The following is an 18,637-nucleotide window of genomic DNA, read 5'->3' as shown; positions in this document are numbered from 1 at the left end:
GGCAGCTTTTGTGGTTGATAGTCGTTTATAGCTGTTTTGAGTTGTTTGTAGTAGTAGTTTTGGGTTGTTTGTAGTAGTTGTTTTGGGTTGTTTGTAGTAGTAGTTTTGAGTTGTTTGTAGTAGTTGTTTTGGGTTGTTTGTAGTAGCTAGTTTTGGGTTGTTTGTAGTAGCTAGTTTTGGGTTGTTTGTAGTAGTTGTTTTGGGTTGTTTGTAGTAGTAGTATTGGGTTGTTTGTAGTAGTTGTTTTGGGTTGTTTGTAGTAGTAGTTTTGGGTTGTTTGTAGTAGTTGTTTTGGGTTGTTTGTAGTAGTAGTTTTGAGTTGTTTGTAGTAGTAGTTTTGGGTTGTTTGTAGTAGCTGTTTTGGGTTGTTTGTAGTAGTAGTTTTGGGTTGTTTGTAGTAGCTGTTTTGAGTTGTTTGTAGTTTGTGGTAGCTGTTTTGGGTTGGTTATGGTAGTTATGTTGTGGTTGTATAGAGCAGCAAGCTTTGTATGAGGACCTGATGAAGCCTGAGTTAAGAGGCCTAAAATCCATACCTTTAGTAAAGAGGCCTACATTTTTATTTTGTATTTTTATTTAACCTGTATTTAACTAGGCAAGTCAGTTAAGAACAACTTCTTATCTACCAAATGGCGAAAGGCCTCCTGTGGGGATGGGGGCTGGGATTAAAAATATAAATAAATAAAATAAAATATAGGACAAAACACACATCACGAGGAGAGAGACAACACAACACTACATAGAGAGTAAGACAACAACATAGCAAAGCAACAACACATGACAACACAGCATGGTAGCAACACAACATGACAACAACTTGGTAGCAGCACAAAACATGGTATAAACATTATTGGGCACAGACAACAGCACAAAGGGCAAGAAGGTAGAGACAACAATACATCACGCAAAGCAGCCACAACTGTCAGTAAGAGTGTCCATGATCGAGTCTTTGAATGAAGAGATTGGGATAAAACTGTCCAGTTTGAGTGTTTGTTGCAGCTCGTTCCAGTCGCTAGCTAGCTAAAGCCCATACCTTTAGTGAAGAGGCCTAAACCCATACCTTTAGTGAAGCGGCCTAAACCCATACCTTCAGTGAAGAGGCCTGAAACCCATACCTTCAGTGAAGAGGCCTAAACCCATACCTTTAGTGAAGAGGCCTAAACCCATACCTTTAGTGAAGAGGCCTAAAACCCATACCTTTAGTGAAGAGGCCTGAAACCCATACCTTTAGTGAAGAGGCCTAAACCCATACCTTCAGTGAAGAGGCCTGAAACCCATACCTTTAGTGAAGAGGCCTAAACCCATACCTTCAGTGAAGAGGCCTAAAACCCATACCTTCAGTGAAGAGGTCTAAACCCATACCTTTAGTGAAGAGGCCTAAACCCATACCTTTAGTGAAGAGGCCCAAGTTAAGAGGCTGGAACCCCATACCTTTTCAACTCCAATCAAACTACATAGGTTTGCAACCAGGAGTCAACCACAGAATGAACAGGGTACATCAGAGTTTGTGAACCCACCGGAGTACATTCCGTCATCCAAAGTTAGAGGTGCAGCGGCCACATTCAAATATGTCGTGCTAGTAGGTCTATATTTATTTTAACAACGGTTAACTTTCCAGCGAGCGCCAAACCGATAAACACAGTCTCAAAAAAAACCTTTAAAAGAAATGAACAGCGCTTGATTTAATGGTCAATTCCACGGTAACGGAACTACACTTCGACTCAGATTTTTCAGTTAAAAAAAAATGTATGTCAAACAAAAAAACATTGATTTCAAAGTTTAACAAACCATACAACTCTATGCACAAGGACTACTTTGAACAATTTACACAGGAAATTTCACAAAAACAGTTACTGGAAGAACTGTGCAGATCCAAACGTTTGTTAACACAATTTCGGTAAAATCTCCCTCCGTTTTTCTTTTAATTCGACCACGTTTTCCAAACGTTTTTAAATATCTGCTCTGAATTAAGATTCATTAAGATGTCTGCAGAACGTGACACCTACCTTGAATTAAATCATGGATCCCTGATCTTTACTATACAGAAATGCATAATTATGGCTATGACTATCTGTCTCTGCATGGTGAGGTATCCTGAACAGGTAGAAATATGCAACATCCTCTTTAGCATATCTGGGTATTATTCTAATGAGCTCCGCCCACAAACAAGACCACATTTGGTTGGTTCGGACCAGACCAAATCTGAACCAATCTGAACAAGTTTGGAGGACAGCACGGTATAATACGGTACAGAACAGCACAGTACAGTACAGTAGAGTACAGTACATTATACCATACCCTACTCTACTGTACTGTACAGTTCTCTACAGTACTGAGCTGTCCAAACTTGTGGAACATAGATGTCTATGATTGGTTCAGATTTGGTCTGGCCAGGGCGGACTGACCAAATTTCAACTACTTTTCAACGTCCATGGACGTCCAGTGTTGGTCGGTGCTCGGTGGGTGAGGATGGTTGTAACAGTAAATGGAAAGAAGGTAGGTGGTAGGTGTCATGGTAGGTGTCAGTAAGAGCTGGGAGAGGTGACATTAACTGGAGGGAGAGAGAACAAACACCATTGTAAATACAACCCATATTTATGCTTATTTATTTTCCCTTTTGTACTTTAACCATTTGCACCTCGTTACAACACTGTATATATACATAATATGACATTTGTAATGTCTTTATTCTTTTGGAACTTCTGTGAGTGTAATGTTTACTGTTCATTTTTAGTGTTTATTTCACTTTTGTATATTATCTACTTCACTTGCTTTGGCAATGTTAACATATGTTTCCCATGCCAATAAAGCCCCTTGAATTGAATTGAATTGAGAAGAGAGAGAGAAGAGACGAGAGAGAGAGAGAGAGAGAGAGAGAGAGAACAGAGAGAACAGACAGAAAGAACAGAGAGAAGAGACAGAGAGAGAACAGAGAGTAAAGAGAGAGAGGGAGAGAGAAGAGAGAGAGGTTGTCCTGGGCCCGGTTTCCCAAAAGAATCTGATGGCATCTTAATAAATCCTCTTTGGGCAAGGCGTGCTGCTAGCGACCCACCCCGACAATATCCGGTGAAATTGCAGAGCGCCAAATTCAAATTACAGAAATAGTAATAATAAACATTCATGAAAATACAACTGTTATACATTGTTTAAAAGCTTAACTTCTTGTTAATCCAGCCGCTTTGTCAGATTTCAAAAAGGCTTTACGGCGTAATCATAACATGTGATTATCTGAGGACAGTGCCCCGCTCACAAAACCATTCAAACATTTTCCAACCAAGCAGTGGAGTCACGAAAGTCAGAAATAGCAATAAAATAAATCACTTACCTTTGAAGATCTTCATCTGGTTGCAATCATAAGGGTCCCAGCTACATAACAAATGGTCCTTTTGTTCGATAAAGTCCTTCTTTATATCCCAAAAACTCTGTTTTGTTGGCGCTTTAGTTCAGTAATCCACTGGCTCAAAGGCCGTCAAAACATGCAGACGAATACATCCTAATAGTACCGGTAAAGTTTGTCCTCAGGGTATCAATTATCTAAATAATCGAAATTTCAACCGGACAATAGCGTATTCAATAGAAAGGAAAAAGGATGAAGGGTGCGCACACAGTCAAGTGCGCAAACCAGTACTGCATGATTCCATAGACCACCTAGCAATAGATCTCATTCTTCTTAATTTTTCAGAATACAAGCCTGAAAACATGTCTAAAGACTGTTGACATCTAGTGGAAGCCATAGGAACTGCAATCTGGGCCCTAACCCATTACATTGTCAATAGGCATTCAATGGAAAACCACTCACATCAAAAAAATCCCACTTGTGTTTGTGACCTCTATGATTTCCCATTGTAGATAACTCAATTGCCATAATTACATTACTGATTTTGAGGTAACTCTGTTACCGATTTGAATTGCATGTTTTAATAATTTAATAATTCATAAACAAACTTGATTTCAGTAAAAACACTATAACTAATTGGTAGGTCTACCTTTCTTCCGTGAACTTTCATTATCCCTTCCCTCCTCATGAGGGAGAGAAATGTAAAAATGTCTTAAATGGTCAATCAGCCGTGCTACATCCATTTTTTTCTTTCAAATATCTCATGATCTTAGTTCACCTGTCGTACCCCATCAGAACCCAAAATATAAGATTATTTTAGTCCAATGTAAACAAACACTATATAGCCTCAAAACATAGTTAAAACATATTTAGGTCTGTCTATGAATGTGAAAGCGATAACATTTCTCCAGCCCCAGCTTTTTACTGAAACCAGGGGCGGGGAGCCCGCTTTGTTATTGTTTCTACTGCTGATTGCTGCTTTGAAGATATGTGGGTTTTTGGTAAAGGCCTTTCAAGGCATAAGGCAATGTTTACAGAAGGCAAATCATTTTGTTTATATTAGTTGGTAGGGGTCTTCACGTCAACATAATTGTGTTTTGATATATTTCAAATACATTTTAAGACTTTTTATTTCTGGTAAATGTTTTTCAAAGACCCATTTACCATCTGTTTGACCAGAAATCAAAGCCTTTGCTTATTCCTAATTTTTTGGATGGAAAATGGTTGAAAAAAATTTAGATATGACTTAATTTCAATAGAATCTTAGCTTTCATTTGACAAGCAATTTGACATGGTCCTGAACTTCACGTTGGTGCTCATGGGTCCTTTTTTCAGATTGAAATGCCCTTATCTTTCTCTATTGTAATGTTGTACTCCAGTCCAGTGTGAGTTTATAAATGGGTGGATTGATGATCCCAGAGGAGGTTTATGTTTAGCAGGAGACTAGGCTAGGCCATACAGCTTCCGGTTGATACATTTGCACACAAAACAATATTCCACAACTTCAACTTCCAAAGGTTCCAAAAGGAAATGACATTCAATTAAACAATAAAATACCAAACAAGCCACGAGAAACGGTTCAAAACGACCATCTCAACTTCACCAGACCCGCATACAGATCAGCGGAACAGAACTTTCACTTCAGCCATTGGCTGGCGCCACTTCTTCTTCGTGTGAATTTCCGGTGGACTTGAGGATTTTTTATGTATTGCTGCCTTTCTCAGTTCAGAACGTTAATAATTCCACATTATTGATTAAACATATTTCAATGAAAAGGGAAATGTGCACGGTAAAAACAAAAAAAAGCATTTTCACAACCCACTATAACCCATAAAAGCAAAAGAGCCCCTCGTCCCAGTCCTTTTCCCTAACCGTTCGTACGCCTGGTCACCGGACTGGGAGGACGTGACTTCTTCCAACACCTCGTTTAATACAACCACCGATTTCCCCCTCATTTGTGTTGCTCAACTCAGCGTGAATGTGCCAACTCAAGTTCATGTTTCTGTACAATGCGCAACACATATTAGGAAAAGTCGGTGGTTGTATGCGATAAAGTGTTTTATTTTAATTATACACTTCAGCACCCCAGTTGTACAGGACAGACATAGGTACAGGTAAGCGTTTTTATTACAATAATCTATTGATGTTGACTCGGTGTAAAGAGAACCGGTGTTGTCGCTAGTAACTCCGTATCGGTGTAAAGAGAACCGGTGTTGTCGCTAGTAACTCCGTATCGGTGTAAAGAGAACCGGTGTTGTCGCTAGTAACTCCGTCTCGGTGTAAAGAGAACCGGTGTTGTCGCTAGTAACTCCGTCTCGGTGTAAAGAGAACCGGTGTTGTCGCTAGTAACTCCGTCTCGGTGTAAAGAGAACCGGTGTTGTCGCTAGTAACTCCGTCTCGGTGTAAAGAGAACCGGTGTTGAGCGGTCCTCAGCCGGGGTCGGGTTGGTGAGCGCTGCGGGATTCAGCAGGACTCATTCCTGCCTGTGTCTACGACATTTAGCTCATCTACCATAGTTTGTTTTCAGATCATTTTAAGACAGTTCGTTCCTGGAGTCTCGCAGCCTGGCATGTCTTATGTGAAGACAGGTAAATTAGTTACTAGTTAAACGTTGGCTACTAGTTAAACGTTGGCTATCTAGGTAAGCTAACGTTGGCTAGCTGCCATTTTCAGCTAGCCAGCCAGGTAGTGAGATGGCTAGCTAATTAGCTAGCTACAGCCAGTATGATTTGTTTACACGGTTAGCTACCAGCTGTTAGTTAATATTATCTGATATGTAGTTAAATAACAATGGTAAATGACAAGCTGTATGTTTTTAACATATCGTTAGCTATCTAACGCGTTAGCTACGTTAGTCAAGGAACCGCAAACTAACCCACATAACTAGCCAGTTAGTTAAAAACATTTAACGTAGTTTTGTAACGTTAGCTAGTGGCTAGTTTGTCTTTCCAACAAACTGTCGCATCTTTTAGCAGCATGAGCATGATGGTTAAATCATGTCGTGGGACATTCTGCACAGGCCAGCCAGCTACAATATTGCGACAGTGATGCCCTTCCTCTGGTTTTCACCATCACCCCACGGCCCCCATCAACTCCAGTGATATAATCACAGGTGTGTGTAGCAGATAATACGGTATGTTTGTATAAATCAGTTGTATTATTAGGTAGTTAGCAGGCACAATCTTTCATCAGAAAATGAACACAGAACTCAGATGTCCTGGTGTCCGTTATCCTCTGGTCGAATTTGTCATTGGCATCACAGTGAGGGGTAATACTCAGCCAGCACAGCAGTATTTCCCTTTACATAGAGCGTGATACTACTGAGTCAGGATTTGCGTCCCAAATGGCAAACTATTCCCTATTTAGTGCACTATTTGTTTTATTTTATTTACAACAGCCTATAGAGCTCTGGACAAAAGTAGTGTACTATATTAGAAATGAGGTGCCATTTGGGATGCAAAGAAACACTGCTGTGCTGCATACAGTATTTTGCCATAAGGTGATTGTGTGGTTTGGACACGCTTGAGTGGATAGCTGACACACAGAACAATCATTTTCTGTTCTCATGGATCACTCATTTTGTTTTCTGGAAGATTTTCCATCTTAGCTAACGTTTCCAATGTTTACACTAACAGCACATTAGGCTAGTAGTTGGCTTGACATTAGGTACTGTAGATAGTGTATGGACAGTACCTTCAGAAAGTATTCGCACCCCTTGCCTCTTCCCACATTTTTGTTGTTACAGTTTGAATTTAAAATGGATTAAATTGTGATTTTTGTGGCACTGGCCTACACAAAATACTCCATAATGTCAGTTGAATTGTTTTTTTAAAAGCTGACATGTCTTGAGGCAATAAGTATTCAACCCCTTTGTTATGGTAAGCTTAAATATGTTTGAGTACAAATGTGCTTAACAATTCACATAAGTTGCATGGACTCACTCTGTGTGCAATAATAGTGTTTAACATGATTTTTGTATGACTTCCTCATCTCTGTACCAAACATACAGATAATTGTAAGGTCCCTCAGTCGAGCAGTGAATTTCAAACACTGATCCAACCACAAAGACCAGGGAGGTTTTCCAATGCCTCACAAAGAAGGGCACCTGTTGGTAGATGAGTAAAAAAAGCAGACATTGAATATCCCTTTGAGCATGGTGAAGTTATTAATTACACTTTGGATGGTGTATCAAAACACCCAGCCACTACAAAAATTACAGGGGTCCTTCCTAACTCAGTTGCCGGAGAGGAAGGAAGCCACTCAGGGATTTCACCATGACGACAATGGCGACTTTATAACAGTTAGAGTTTAATGGCTGTGACAGGAGAAAACTGAGGATGGATCAACAACATTGTAGTTACTCCTTAATACTAATCTAATTGAAAGCGTGAAAGGAAGGAAGGAAGCCTGTACGGAATAAGTTTCTTCCAAAACATGCATCCTGTTTGCAACAAGGCACTAAAGTAATACTGCAAAAAAATGTGGCAAAGCAACTAATTTTTTGTCCTGAATACAAAGGGTTATGTTGTGGGCAAATCAATATTAGATTTGCCACCAATACTCCTTATAGGACACATCACTGCACTCTATACTCCTCTGTAAACTGAGTGGCTGCTGCCAACATACTGACTCAACTGAAGCACTTTAATAATGGGAAAATTGATGCAATCAATTTATCACTTGCCACTTTATATTATTTATATTAGATAATGTTTACATAACCTACATTATTCATCTCATATGTATATACTGTACGCCATACCATCTACTGCATCTTGCCATCTTGATGTAATTAGATGTATCACTAGCCACTTTAAACAATGCCACTTTATATAATGTTCTCATAACCTACATTACTCTTCTCATATGTATATACTGTACTCTATACCATCTACTGCATCTTGCCTATGCCGTTCGGCCATCACTCATTCATATATTTTATGTACATATTCTTATTCATTCCTTTACACTTGTGTGTGTATAAGGTAGTTGTTGTGGAATTGGTAGATTACTTGTTAGATATTACTGCATGGTTGGAACTAGAAGCACAAGCATTTCACTACACTTGCATTAACATCTGCTAACCACGTGTATGTGACAAATACATTTGATTTGATAAACTGGTCATCTCTGTATACCTGTCGCAAGACCCACTAGGTGATGCTTATTTATAAAACCCCCCCCCCCCCCATTTGAGATATCTACTGCAGCCCTCATCTTCCACATACAACACCTGTTCTGCTTGTCACATTCTGTTAAAGGTACCCAAAGCACACACATCCCTGGGTCGCTCCTCTTTTCAATTTGCTGCAGCTAGCGACTGGAACGAGCTGCAACAAACACTCAAACTGGACAGATTTATCTTAATATCTTCACTCAAAGACTCAATCATGGACACTCTTACTGACAGTTGTGGCTGCTTTGCGTGATGTATTGTCTCTACCTTCTTACCCTTTGTGCTGTTGTCTCTGCCCGATAATGTTTTATACCATGTTTTGTGCTGTTTCCATGTTGTGTTGCTACCATGCCGTGTTGTCTTAGGTCTATTTATGTAGTGTTGTGTTGTCTCTCTTGTCGTGATGTGTGTTTTGTCCTATATTTATATATTTCTTTATTTTTAATCCCAGCCCCTGTCCCCGGATCAGGCATTTTGGTAGGTCGTCATTGTAAATAAAAATTTGTTCTTAACTGACTTGCCTAGTTAAATAAAGGTTCAATAAATAAATTACACATTGCTGAGTACCACTCCATGTTTTCAAGCATGGTGGTGGCTGCATCATGTGTCATGTTATTGGTGTGCTTGTCATTGGCAAGGACTAGGGAGTTTTTTAGGATAAAAAGAAACGGAACAGAGCACAGACAAAATCCTAGAGGAAAACCTGGTTCAGTCTGCTTTCCAAGACACTGAGAGACAAATTCACCTTTCAGCAGGACAATAACCTGAAAACAAGGCCACATCTACACTGGAGTAGCTTTACCACGAAGACAGTGAATGTTCCTGAGTGGCCGAGTTGGTTTTGACTTCAATCGTCTAAAATATATGGCTGTCTAGCAATGATCAACAACCAACTTGACAGAACTTGAAGAATTTAAAAAATAATAATGTGCAAATATTGTACAATCCAGGTGTGCAAAGCTCTTAGACTTACCCAGAAAGACTCACAGCTGTAATCACTGCCAAAGGGGATTCGAACATGTATTGATGTGTGAATACTTACGTAAATTAGAAATGTCTGTAATTTCAGTATCAATAAATGTGCAAAAATTGTAAGAACATGTTTTCACTATGTCATTATGGGGTAAATTGTAAGAACATGTTTTCACTATGTCATTATGGGGTAAATTGTAAGAACATGTTTTCACTTTGGCATTATGGGGTAAATTTACAGTGTTACAGTATTCTATCTCTACTGAAGTGTACACTGAATGTGCCAGTATTTTCTCACAGTCGTACCGCTTCTTCTTCTTCCCTTTCTGCCCACAGCATGCGGTGACTGTGAGGCAGGCCCCATCCTGAGTCTGTACGATGAAGAGCCCAGTGCACAGGTCTGTTTGTGTGACTACAGGGCCTGAGTGAATGTGGAGCTTTCTAGAAGCTAGGGTACCACTGAGGATTTCCTACACTGGACAACTTGTTACAGCTGTTGATCAGTCATTGATAATAGTCTGGCAATTGTTTTCATGTCATTACATTAAGATAGGACTCCCGAGTGTGCGCAGCGGTCTAAGGCACTGCATCTCAGTGCTAGAAGCGTCACTACAGACCCTGGTTCGATTCCAGGCTGTATCACAACCGGCTGTGATTGGGAGTCCCATAGAGCGGCGCACAATTTGCCCAGTGTCATTAAGGTTTGGCCAGGGTAGGCCGACATTTTAAATAAGAATTTGTAATCAACTTACTTTCCTAGTTAAATAAATAAAAATATATGGGGGGAATCATAGTTATATTAAATACCAACCATGATAAAGGGTTAATCAACTCATGAATTGTATCTTGATGGATTTGTCAAATCATGTGACATGAAACATGACTTTTCTGTCCATGCATTTATAGCAGTGTAAGCTGTTGTTTATATCATGTATTAATTAGATATTAAACATGAACCCTGTAAGGATCCTGGATCTAGTTGTTATATAATATATTAAACATTAATCAGTTAAATTACACATTAAACATGAACCCCGTTTGTGTGAGAGCCTGGAATCGTCTGTAGTGACGCCTCTAACACTGACATGCAGTGCCTTAGACCGCTGAACCAGGGTCTGTAGTGACGCCTCTAGCACTGAGATGCAGTGCCTTAGACCGCTGAACCAGGGTCTGTAGTGACGCCTCTAGCACTGAGATGCAGTGCCTTAAACCGCTGAACCAGGGTCTGTAGTGACGCCTCTAGCACTGAGATGCAGTGCCTCAGACCGCTGAACCAGGGTCTGTAGTGATGCCTCTAGCACTGAGATGCAGTGCCTCAGACCGCTGAACCAGGGTCTGTAGTGATGCCTCTAGCACTGAGATGCAGTGCCTTAGACCGCTGAACCAGGGTCTGTAGTGATGCCTCTAGCACTGAGATGCAGTGCCTTAGACCGCTGAACCAGGGTATGTAGTGACGCCTCTAGCACTGAGATGCAGTGCCTTAAACCGCTGAACCAGGGTCTGTAGTGATGCCTCTAGCACTGAGATGCAGTGCCTCAGACCGCTGAACCAGGGTCTGTAGTGATGCCTCTAGCACTGAGATGCAGTGCCTCAGACCGCTGCGCCACTGGAGAGCCCCCTAAATGTAATCATTTGAATATCAATGCATTTGCAAGGCCTAAACAATTCATTATTCTTAGTGGTAATGGCCTTCCTATTTTTGCTTTTACATGTTTTACATGTTCTTTCGGGGGGGGGATTCTAAACTCAGCAGAAAAAGAAATGTCCCTTTTTCAGGACCCTGTCTTTCAAAGATAATTTGTAAAAATCCAAATGACTTCACAGATCTTCATTGTAAATGGTTTAAACACCGTTTCCCATGCTTGTTCAATGAACCATAAACAATTAATGAACATGCACGTGTGGAACGGTCGTTAAGACACTAACAGCTTACAGACGGTAGGCAGTTAAGGTCACAGTTAAGAAAACTTAGGACACTAAAGAGGCCTTTCTATTGACTCTGAAAACACCAAAAGAAAGATGGCCAGGGTCCCTGCTCATCTGTGTGAACGTGCCTTAGGCATGCTGCAAGGAGGCATGAGGACTGCAGATGTGGCCTGGGCAATAAATTGCCATGTCCGTACTGTGAGACGCCTAAGACAGCGCTACAGGGAGACAGGATGGACAGCTGATTGTCCTCGCAGTGGAAGACCACGTGTAACAACACCTGTACAGGATCGGTACATCCGAACATCATACCTGTGGGACAGGTACAGGATGGCAACAACAACTGCCCGAGTTACACCAGGAATGCACAATCCCTCCATCAGTGCTCAGACTGTCCGCAATAGGCTGAGAGAGGCTGGACTGAGGGCTTGTAGGCCTGTTGTAAGGCAGGTCCTCAGCAGACATCACCAGCAACAACGTCGCCTATGGGCACAAACCCACTGTCGCTGGACCAGACAGGACTGGCAAAAAGTGCTCTTCACTGAGGAGTCACTGTTTTGTCTCACCAGGTGTGATGGTCGGATTCACGTTTATCATCGAAGGAATGAGCGTTACACTAAGGCCTGTACTCCGGAGCAGGATCGATTTGGAGGTGGAGGGTCCGTCATGGTCTGGGGCGGTGTGTCACAGCATCATCGGACTGAGCTTGTTGTCATTGCAGGCAATCTCAACGCTGTGCGTTACAGGGAAGACATCCTCCTCCCTCATGTGGTACCCTTCCTGCAGGCTCATCCTGACATGACCCTCCAGCATGACAATGCCACCAGCCATACTGCTCGTTCTGTGAATGATTTCCTGCAAGACAGGAATGTCAGTGTTCTGCCATGGCCAGCGAAGAGCCCGGATCTCATTCCTATTGAGCACGTCTGGGACCTGTTAGATCGGAGGGTGAGGGCTAGAGCCATTCCCCCCAGAAATGTCCGGGAATTTGCATGTGCAATGGTGGAAGAGTGGGGTAACATCTCACAGCAAGAACTGGCAAATCTGGTGCAGTCCATGAGATGATGCACTGCAGTACTTAATGCAACTACAAAAATCTCAAACTGGAAACACTTATCTCCCTCACTAGCTTTAAGCACCAGCTGTCAGAGCAGCTCACAGATCACTGCACCTGTACATAGCCCATCTATAATTTAGCCCAAACTACTACCTCTTCCCCTACTGTATTTATTTATTTTGCTCCTTTGCACCATATTATTTATATTTTAACTTTGAAGAAAGTTCAAACTACAAATCTACATTTTACATTTACATTTTAGTCATTTAGCAGACGCTCTTATCCAGAGCGACTTACAGTAGTGAATGCATACATTTCATAAATTTTTTTTCTGTGCTGGCCCCCCGTGGGAATCGAACCCACAACCCTGGTGTTGCAAACACCATGCTCTACCAACTGAGCTACAGGGAAGGCTGAATCTACCATTCCAGTGTTTTACTTGCTATACTTTATTTACTTTGCCACCATGGCCTTTTTTTGCCTTTACCTCCCTTATCTCACATCATTTGCTCACATTGTATATAGTCTTATTTTTTTCTACTGCATCATTGATTGTATGTTGTTTTACTCCATGTGTAACTATGTGTTGTTGTATGTGTCAAACTGCTTTCCTTTATCTTGGCCAGGTCGCAATTGTAAATGAGAACTTGTTCTCAACTTGCCTACCTGGTTAAATAAAGGTGAAATAAAATAAATAAATAAAATAAAATGCAGCTGGTGGCCACACCAGATACTGACAGTTACCTTTGATTTTGACCCCTTTGTTCAGGGACACATTATTCCATTTCTGTTAGTCACATGTCTGTGGAACTTGTTCAGTTTATGTCTCAGTTGTTGAATCTTGTTATGTTCATATAAACATTTACACATGTTAAGTTTGCTGAAAATAAACGCAGTTGCCAGTGAGGGGACCTTTTCTTTTTTGCTGAGTTTATATTAGGCACCATGTACAATTCTATAACATTGAGGTCCTTGAAAATTACAATGACGTGCTTTTAAAAAGTCCTTGAATTTGACTTGCCAAGTGTCTGTATGAACCCTGCTTAAAGAATGTATAGTCTCAGTCCTGTGTTGTATAGGTGGAGTTATGGGCCAGTTAGTTTATATTTACATGTGTTCCTCTGAGTATACATGTGAAACTGCATTCAAATCAGTTTTTATTTTAGTTTCAAACTATTTAAAAAATAAAAATAAATGGATCCCAATGGCCTCATTATTTCTACAAAGACCCATGTGTGTAATGTATTTGTTACAGCAGGTATGAATGAATAACTTGTTGTTGTCCAGGTGTAGGGACGTGGAGAGGCAGGCTGCCTGCCTGCAGACTGAGCAGCCGTGTGTCCCTGTCTCCCAGCACAACCCCAGCAGCATGTGGTTTATCAGGTAGCCTAGTTACATTTACATGTTTGTCCGTTTAGCAGCCAGAGTGATTTACAGTAGTGGGTGCTACGTTTTCGTACTGGGTACAAATACATTCTGGTAACTTTCCCAAGTTTTCCTGGATTTCCTGCTTATTTCAACCTAATTCCAGGAATCTTCCAGAAACCCTAAACCTAGTCTTTGTAATGAGAGGTCATGGTAGATTACTGACCTGGTCTTGTCTAGGTGATTATGTATTTGTGTATAGGCCTATATTCTCTGTATTTGCCAATTTGTAATGAATGTGAAGTACCTTTTTTTTTAAGTGCTCAGTGCACAAGCACGTCTTACCCAGGCTGTCCATTCTAGCTGCCCACCTGGTGATAACGAGCACCAGAATGGAAATAAGTCAGCTGACTTCATAAAAAATAATTAAGTATATATTTCATTTTATTTTTTACTCAAATAGCTGAGGCAACTTTATGTATTTTTTTTTAAATGTGTGTATTAAAATGATTTCATCCATTCAGGGACGCGTGTGGCATCGTGTGCGGGGTCATCACCTGGATGTTGGTGTTCTATGCGGAGTTTGTTGTGCTCTTCGTCATGCTGTTGCCTTCTAAAAACCTGACCTATAGCTTAGTCAACGGGACTGTGTTCAACACTCTGGCCTTCCTGGCTCTCGCATCTCACTTCAGGGCCATGTGCACCGACCCTGTGAGTTGTTCAAACTGAACACACACTATACACTGTGCTGACTGTACACTTTACACACGACACTGGGCTCTGTAAACTTGACATGCTGGTGTTCTCTGGGTTGTGTTCAGTTGGGCACAACACCGTACGTACAAAAATGTTTTGAAACAGTTAAAGGAAAAGGAGAGTTTTGTTGTTGTTGGGATAAGTTCAGGTAGCAGCTGCCTCTCTGTTTGTTTCAAAACGTTTCCTCCTGTGCCTAACTGAACATGACCTTACTCACATATATCAAGTTGTTATTGTCAATGGTACTAGTACTGTTAAATGCCTTTCTTGCTGGCTCTTTCCCAACAATGAAGTAGTACTAGAAAACCAAAAAAAACGAGAATTAGCTATATACAGGGTTCGTTCCAGGGCCTGCTGCTGGAAAAACGTATGTGTTATGGCTTTACACCCCCTGCTATAATGTGGATGAAGAGTTACCTGTCTAACAGAACACAGAGGGTGTTTAACTTCTTATGGGCAGGTGGGACGGTAGCGTCCCACCTGGCCAACATCCGGTGAAATTGCAGAGCGCGAAATTCAAATATTTAACATTCTTGAAAATATGTGCTATACATCAAAATAAAGCTTAACTTCTTGTTAATCCAGCCGCTGTGTCAGATTTCAAAAAGGCTTTACGGCGAAAGCAAACCATGCGATTATCTGAGGACAGCGCCCCGCATACAAACGCATGAAAATCATATTTCAACCAGGCAGGTGCGCCACAAAAGTCAGAAATGGCGATATAATTAATGCCTTACCTTTGAAGATCTTCTGTTGGCACTCCAAAATGTCCCACAAACATCACAAATGGCCCATTTGTTCGATAATGTCCTTTATGTCCCAAAAATGTCAATTTATTTGGCGCGTTTGATTCAGAAAAACACCGGTTTCAACTCGCCCAACATGCCTACAAAGTATCTAATAAGTTACCTGTAAACTTGGTCCAAAAATTTCAAACAACGTTCCTAATCCAACCTAAGGTATCCTAAAACGTAAATCGATAAAATTTAAGACGGAATAAACTGTTTCTAATACCGGATAAAAACAAGGTGAAGCTCTCTCCAGTTCACGCGCACCAAAACGGTAGAGTCCACCTGGAGGGACACTTGCAATGAATAGGACGACTACTTCATTTCTCAAAAGAAAAACATCGAACAATTTCTAAAGACTGTTGATATCTAGTGGAAGCCATGGGAACTGCAACCAGGTTCCTAATAATAAGGGTATCCCATAGAAAACCATTGAAAAATCCTATGACCTCAAAAATAATTTTCCCAGGATGGTTTGTCCTCGGGGTTTCGCCTGCCATATCAGTTCTGTTATACTCAGACATTATTTTAACAGTTTTAGAAACGTTTTAGTGTTTTCTATCCAATTATATGCATATCCTAGCTTCTGGGCCTGAGTAACAGGCAGTTTACTTTGGGCACGCTTTTCATCCGGAGGTGAAAATACTGCCCCCTACCCAAGAGAGGTTAATGAAAGCCTCTCAAATATAATCCAGAGATAATCAGGAATTCCCCAGGGCAGCTGTCTAGGCCCCTTACTTTTTTAATCTTTACTAACAACATTCCACTGGCTTTGAGTAAAGCCAGTGTGTCAATGTATGCAGATGACTATACACGTCAGCTACTACAGAAACCGAAATGACTGCAACACTTAAAGAGCTGCAGTTAGTTTCAGAATGGGTGGCAAGGAATAAGTTAGTTCTAAATATTTAAAAAAACTTAAAGCATTGTATTTGGGACAAATCATTCACTAAACCTTGTGTTTTGTTATCTTGACCGGAAGTTTCAGAAAAGCCCAGAGAATTGCGGTTACGAGAGTCCTGTTGATAGCAAATCCACAATCAGAGGTGGCTGGTTTTCTATTCGCTTTAATCTCGCCAGCGCTCCCTTCTCCTGCCTCTTATTTTTTTTACCTGCGTTTTCTCTTGGATAGCCTGAAAATTGGGTCGGAATTACACAAATATCCCAGGACAGATGAGTCGATGTTGAAGCCGGAATTGAGGTTAGTAACTGCCGATCTGATGTTCAGAAGTTCTTGTCGATCATAAGTAAAAAATCACAAAATAGCAAAGTTGGGTCAGAGCTCGCAAGACCGCAGCCAATACAGTAATGTGCCATCTTCAACTTAAAGCACATCAATATTCTATAACACTGCCTGACCACTGCAACAGTAGACCCCATTTGTTGAGCCAACAGGTGAGTAATGATAAGTCATCATGTCAACTCATTGCTCTGTCTGTCCTATAGGGAGCTGTGCCAACAGGAAATGCCACTAAAGAGTACATCGAGAGTCTTCAGCTGAAGCCGGGACAGGTGGTCTACAAGTGTCCCAAGTGCTGCAGCATCAAGCCTGACCGGGCACATCACTGCAGGTAGGATGACCCTGTACACCTCTTTGAATGGCTGGCTCACATCACTGCAGGTAGGATGACCCAGCACATTTCTGACTGATACTGTCCAGAGAACAGAAGACACTGCAGGTAGGGTAACCCTGACTGATACTGTCCCAGAGAACACTGCAGGTAGGGTAACCCTGACTGATACTGTCCCAGAGAACACTGCAGGTAGGGTAACCCTGACTGATACTGTCCCAGAGAACACTGCAGGTAGGGTAACCCTGACTGATACTGTCCCAGAGAACACTGCAGGTAGGGTAACCCTGACTGATACTGTCCCAGAGAACACTGCAGGTAGGGTAACCCTGACTGATACTGTCCCAGAGAACACTGCAGGTAGGGTAACCCTGACTGATACTGTCCCAGAGAACACTGCAGGTAGGGTAACCCTGACTGATACTGTCCCAGAGAACACTGCAGGTAGGGTAACCCTGACTGATACTGTCCCAGAGAACACTGCAGGTAGGGTAACCCTGACTGATACTGTCCCAGAGAACGGTGCCAGACTCAAAGTCCCAGTCAGCTGAGGGAGACTGTCTGCTGAACACTGTGACTTTAGGACCACCAGTCAGATGATGCAGACTGTCTGCTGAACACTGTGACTTTAGGACCACCAGTCAGATGATGCAGACTGTCTGCTGAACACTGTGACTTTAGGACCACCAGTCAGATGATGCAGACTGTCTGCTGAACACTGTGACTTTAGGACCACCAGTCAGATGATGCAGACTGTCTGCTGAACACTGTGACTTTAGGACCACCAGTCAGATGATGCAGACTGTCTGCTGAACACTGTGACTTTAGGACCACCAGTCAGATGATGCAGACTGTCTGCTGAACACTGTGACTTTAGGACCACCAGTCAGATGATGCAGACTGTCTGCTGAACACTGTGACTTTAGGACCACCAGTCAGCTGATGCAGACTGTCTGCTGAACACTGTGACTTTAGGACCACCAGTCAGATGATGCAGACTGTCTGCTGAACACTGTGACTTTAGGACCACCAGTCAGCTGATGCAGACTGTCTGCTGAACACTGTGACTTTAGGACCACCAGTCAGATGAGGCAGACTGTCTGCTGAACACTGTGACTTTAGGACATCTTGCTGAGATACAGGGACCTTTTAGTTGTTGTTCATTAGTTCTCTCTCTGTCCATGGATTTCCCCCTCCATACTAGTGTGTGTAAGCGCTGCATACGGAAGATGGACCACCACTGTCCCTGGGTTAACAACTGTGTGGGAGAAAACAACCAGAAGTACTTTGTGCTCTTCACAGTACGTACCAGTGTATACTTTACATACTGGAACATTCCATACTGTAGACACCATTACACCTTCAGCCTGCTACAATAACACAGACAAGTACCTTCTTTTTCAAGTTATGAATTAAGATGTTTAGGTTGTCAAATGCCCTGAAAGTGACTTACAGTTTGTGTGACTACGTTCAATACACACCCATCTCGTGGGAAACTGTTCCATAGCCGCCCATCTCGCGGGAAACTGTTCCATAGTGCCCCATCTCGCGGGAAACTGTTCCATAGTGCCCCATCTCGCGGGAAACTGTTCCATAGTGCCCCATCTCATGGGAAACTGTTCCATAGTGCCCCATCTCGTGGGAAACTGTTCCATAGTGCCCCATCTCGTGGGAAACTGTTCCGTAGCCGCC

General features: G+C 41.8%; 1 protein-coding gene across 28 annotated transcripts in view; it reads left to right on the top strand.

Moving 5' to 3' along the window:
- Positions 1-5,183: 5,183 nt before the first annotated feature.
- LOC106594824 (palmitoyltransferase ZDHHC3-A) overlaps positions 5,184-18,637 on the top strand; it is a 24,375-nt gene continuing 10,921 nt past the window's right edge. For 3 of the 28 annotated variants that reach the window (XR_014379711.1, XM_082959011.1, XM_082959089.1), the window contains exons 1-6: positions 5,184-5,448; positions 9,819-9,880; positions 13,753-13,848; positions 14,355-14,541; positions 16,821-16,945; positions 18,150-18,246. Coding sequence is in view for 27 of the 28 variants with exons in the window: in XM_082959011.1 (XP_082815137.1) it covers positions 9,861-9,880; positions 13,753-13,848; positions 14,355-14,541; positions 16,821-16,945; positions 18,150-18,246 (525 nt within the window). In the remaining variant the exon portion in view is untranslated. Of the gene's footprint in view, positions 5,449-5,622; positions 5,923-6,306; positions 6,468-8,961; positions 8,988-9,812; positions 9,881-13,752; positions 13,849-14,150; positions 14,261-14,354; positions 14,542-16,820; positions 16,946-18,149; positions 18,247-18,637 lie in introns of those variants that run through there. The other 25 variants (XM_082959060.1, XM_082959042.1, XM_082959045.1 and 22 more) reach the window with 25 other exon arrangements.

The sequence above is a fragment of the Salmo salar genome, chromosome 02 (assembly GCF_965601325.2).
Source record: "Salmo salar chromosome 02, fSalSal1, whole genome shotgun sequence".
Classification (NCBI taxonomy): domain Eukaryota; kingdom Metazoa; phylum Chordata; class Actinopteri; order Salmoniformes; family Salmonidae; genus Salmo; species Salmo salar.
This window is presented reverse-complemented; position numbering and strand designations above follow the sequence as displayed.